The sequence below is a fragment of the Otolemur garnettii genome, unplaced genomic scaffold, assembly GCF_000181295.1.
Source record: "Otolemur garnettii isolate 467f Iridium unplaced genomic scaffold, OtoGar3 scaffold00201, whole genome shotgun sequence".
Taxonomy (NCBI): domain Eukaryota; kingdom Metazoa; phylum Chordata; class Mammalia; order Primates; family Galagidae; genus Otolemur; species Otolemur garnettii.
Genome location: NW_003852596.1, coordinates 103126 through 107533, shown reverse-complemented (window position 1 = coordinate 107533; position 4408 = coordinate 103126). Strand labels below are relative to the sequence as shown.

Below are 4408 nucleotides of genomic sequence, written 5' to 3'. Positions count from 1 at the left end.
TTAAAATCTGAGTGCATTAAGATGTCTCAAAGCAAGAGTTCAACTAGATATGATGCCCAGTAAATACTTGCACTTGGAAAAAATGTTTTGATCATGGAAAAGCATATAATAGGTATGGCTATTCCATCAATGCCTGATAAGTACAAGGTGTCTGCAATCAAGTAGAAAGAAACAGAGATAAAAAAGCAAAGAACTGGGGGGTGGGGTCTTGGTGTATGCCACACCTTTTGGGGGCAAGACATGATTTTGCAAGAGGGACTTTACCTAACAAATGCAATCAGTGCAACCTGGTTTCTTGTGCCCTCAATGAATCCCCAACAATTAAAAAAAAAAGCAAAGAATTATAGCAAATCAAAGTAATACATCAATAAGAAAAGAACTGACAGTGTGATTACTGGTACATGAAAGTAGCAGAAATCAGAGAGGCAAAATAAATTAATCTCACAACCAAAGAAATCAGAAGCCAGAACATTTGAATTTCAAACCATTCAAATGAGTTGAAAGGATCCTTGGGACTCCTATCTTCAATAAGTAGCAGGGTGAGAAAGCTGCTCAGTTGTCAAGGATGAATTATTCTATGAAGCCTACTTCAAATACTGCCGAAGAAGGGCGGGCCTTGGAGTAACCAACAGCCCCAGGAAACAATGAATCAGACAGTTCCTCCAGGAAATAATCCCAATGCATACCTTGAGGGTCCTTGCAATATCTACCCATGAAAGGCCAGTAATTGGATTTTTTCCCCATTTTCCTTGAGTAGAAATTTTTATTGCAATTTTTCAGTCCCTGATCCAAGAGGGGTGGTGGTGGTTAAAAATAAAACAAAAACAAAAAACTTTGTATTTTTGGTTTTAGGCTTTAAGATCAATATAAGCCATATCTGGACCCCATATAAAAAGTGGTACATGTTACCCAGAAGTCCTGGCTTTGGAGTTTGTTTATAATGAATGGGACTTTTAGTTTGTCTCCTTTGAGGCAGAAATATTTGCCTGTGGGAAGGAGAACAAGTTGAATGTTGTAGTCCTTGGTACTGTTAAAATGTTTTTAATTTTTTGCCTTCCAGGCACAGAGAAGCAAGACTCTTCAGTGGGACCTGTACTGGCCAATGAAATGGAAAAGAAAGTGACATGTGGGGTGGCACCTGTGGCTCAGTGAGGAGGGCACCGGCCCCATATACAAAGGTGGCAGGTTCAAACCTGGCCCTGGCCAAACTGCAACAAAAAATAGTAGGCGTTGTGGCAGGCACCTGTAGTCCCAGCTACTCTAGAGGCTGAGGCAAGAGAATCGCCTAAGCCCAAGAGCTGGAGGTTGCTGTGAGCTGTGATGCTACAGCACTCTACCAAGGGCAACAAAGTGAGACTCTGTCTCAAAAAAAAAAAAAAGTGACATGTGTCATCTCTGGTGGAAGCTATAAAAGCCAATACACCCTGTACTACCTTTTATTTATTTCCTGCCTTGGCAATCATGGGTGGAGCTTCCATCAGCATGAATGAGCCCTTCTCCTGAGTAAGCCCCCTGTAGGTCTCCCTGAATATGTAGCATAACGAAGAATCAAATTTTTGTTATATGGAATATGATTTATGGTCCATTCTGATTGATACAAAAAATAAAGCCCTCTAAAAGATCATTAATGCCAATGTTAGAATTTCCTCTTACATCAATAAGTATTAAGAATACCTTTAAATTCCAGAAAAGGAGTATGTTTTGGGGAGAGTTTATTTCTGTGTCTTAATTTTTTCATCTACAAAATGAGAATGATACCAACTGTTTTATATGGTTGTACTGATTTAAATACATTTATATGTATAGTGCTTAGAACAGTGTCCTAGTACACAGTAGAAGCTGTGTTTGCTATTATTAAATACCTACCAAGTTTGCTGTAGATACAGTTGTGCTATAAACACCTGAAGTATCATAGTCTGGCCCTAGAAAATATAACCAAAGTAAAATTTAAAATGGGCATATTTTATAGTTAAAAATTCCATAAATGATAATGAATGTCAAATTATATATAGATCTCACTGACCTGAAGGATAAAGATATTCTTCCTCATATCCCCCTAGAAAAAAAGACAGAAGTCTATTTATACAGCTCTTTTTAGCATACCAAAGTCAAATAGCCAGCACTTGCTTTTTCCCAAGTTTTATGGATATACGTTCAAAACTAAAACACACATACCCTAGAAAGTAATTTGAGCTTCCATACTAGTCAACAGATATTGAAACCAGAGATTAGCTGTTAATAGCACAATTTTCTCCTGTGAAAACTCCTTTAGATCTTAGAATTCAAGAAGAGGTGAAAATCCAGCTGTGTCCAATTTTTCCAGTAAGACAGCACAGTGTGGTGATTAAGCACATTGGCTCTGGAGAGGACTGCCTAGATCTGAATCCTGATTAACCACATGACTTTGGGCAAGTTATTTAATCTTTGTGCCCAAATTTCCTCATTGTCAAACTAGGTAAGATTATCTAGCTCATTAAGGGTTCTGAGAAGAGTTAACACAAATGAAAAGAATTTAGCATGGTGCTTAAGACATACATTTATTTCTGTGTCTTAATTTCTTCATCTACAAAATGATAATGATACCAATTGTTTTATATGGTTGTTATGATTTAAATACATTTATATGTATAGCTCTAAGAATAGTGTCCTTGTACACAGTAGGAGCTATAAGTGTTTGTGCTTATAGCTTTATTACATAAAGTAATCTGAGTATAACCCCTTGTTTCCATAGGTAGACATTAAAAGAATATATCATGCCTCATCTGTTTTTCAGCCTATGTCACATAAGCACTACATGTAAAACCAGTTTATCCTCAAATAATGGTTCATTAGACTGAAGTAATTTGAAGATTTCTGTGCAAATGAAATGTAAAGAAAGTCAATCTTCAATTGGAAAGTTTTACAACAAATAAAACCCCACAGGTCTAAACTGGATTTGAGTCTTAAACATACCACTTATCAACCACACATGTACGCAACTCCTCCAGACAGCAGGATTTTAGGTGAGAAAAAAAGATTTGGTTACTTCAGATATGCCACAACAGGTGAGTAGTCCATCTGAAACTACTCACAGGGATGAAAGGGTCATCTGCATAAGAGCAGAGAATGACTATCCTTAAGCATATGCATGTACAAAGTTTTCATAGATCATTCTAGTGCTAGATTTTTACTCTCATTAAATCCTAGAAATATGTATTTTTTCCACATAAATAGGAAAAAGGATATCATAATAAAGAATTTATTAGTAAGTTATTCAGAATGCCTCACACTTGTTTCAGCCACCCAACCCTCCTGAATTGTTTCAGTAGGCATATAAAATATCATTTAGCATTATACCAAGTATTCATTTAATAAAAATATTTCTACCCCCTTAGTATTTTGAAAAAAATATTAATTTTTTTGAGACAGAGTCTCAAGCTGTCACCCTGGGTAGAGTGCCATGGCAACATCATAGCTCACAGCAACCTCCAACTGTTGGGCTCAAGCGGTCCTCATGCCTCAGTTTTTTGTATTTGTAGTAGAGATAGAGTCTCGCTCTGGGCTCAGGCTAGTCTCGAACCCATAAGCTCAAGCAATCCACCCACCTTGGCCTTCCAGATTGCTAGGATTACAGGTGTGAACCACTGTGCCCAGCCTAATCTTTTTTTTTTTTTTTTTGAGACAGAGTCTCAATCTGTCCCCCTGGGTAGAGTGCTGTGGCATCATAGCTCACAACCACCTCCAACTCCTGGGCTCAAGCGATTCTCCTGCCTCTGCCTCCCAAGGAGCTGGGAATACAGGCACCTGCCACAATGCCCAGCTATTTTTTTTGGTTGCAGCTGTCATTGTTGTTTGGCAGGCCCAGGCTGTATTTGAACCTGCCACCTTAGGTGTATGTGGCTGGTGTCTTAGCCACTTGAGCCACAGGCACCGAGCCCCTAATCTTATTTTTTAAAAACCCTATAAAATAGTAGTAAAAATAAACATACTCCATGGTGGGAGGCAATATAATGACTGTTAAATGTATCTGTATATATGGGCTTTAGAGTCAGATAAAACCAAGTTCAAAATCCAGCTCTGCAAATCACAAAGAACCACATATTATATGACTCCATTTATGTTAAATGTCCAAATTTGCCAGAATAGGCAAATACATGGGAGACAGAAGACAGATTGGTAGCTGCCAAGGACTGGATAGGGAAGTTGAGGGATATGGGAAGTAACTACTAATAGGCATGAGGTTTATGCCTGAGGTGATAAAAAATGTTCTAAAATTAATTGTGGTGGTGGTTATATAACCCCAAATGTAAAAAAACAAACAAAAAAAATTTTAAATGGTGAATTCTATGGTATGTAAATTATTATCTCAAAGCTGTTATAAAACAATTATATTTTTGCTATATACCAAAAATATGACCTTAGCCACATC

General features: G+C 37.5%; 1 protein-coding gene across 1 annotated transcript in view; it reads right to left on the bottom strand.

Annotated features, from left to right (window-relative positions):
* The window catches only part of ALG13 (ALG13, UDP-N-acetylglucosaminyltransferase subunit), a 101641-nt gene that overhangs the window by 25688 nt on the left and 71545 nt on the right, over positions 1 to 4408 (bottom strand). The window contains 2 exon segments of the mRNA XM_003801180.3: positions 1867 to 1922; positions 2024 to 2056. Coding sequence (XP_003801228.1) covers positions 1867 to 1922; positions 2024 to 2056 — 89 coding nt within the window.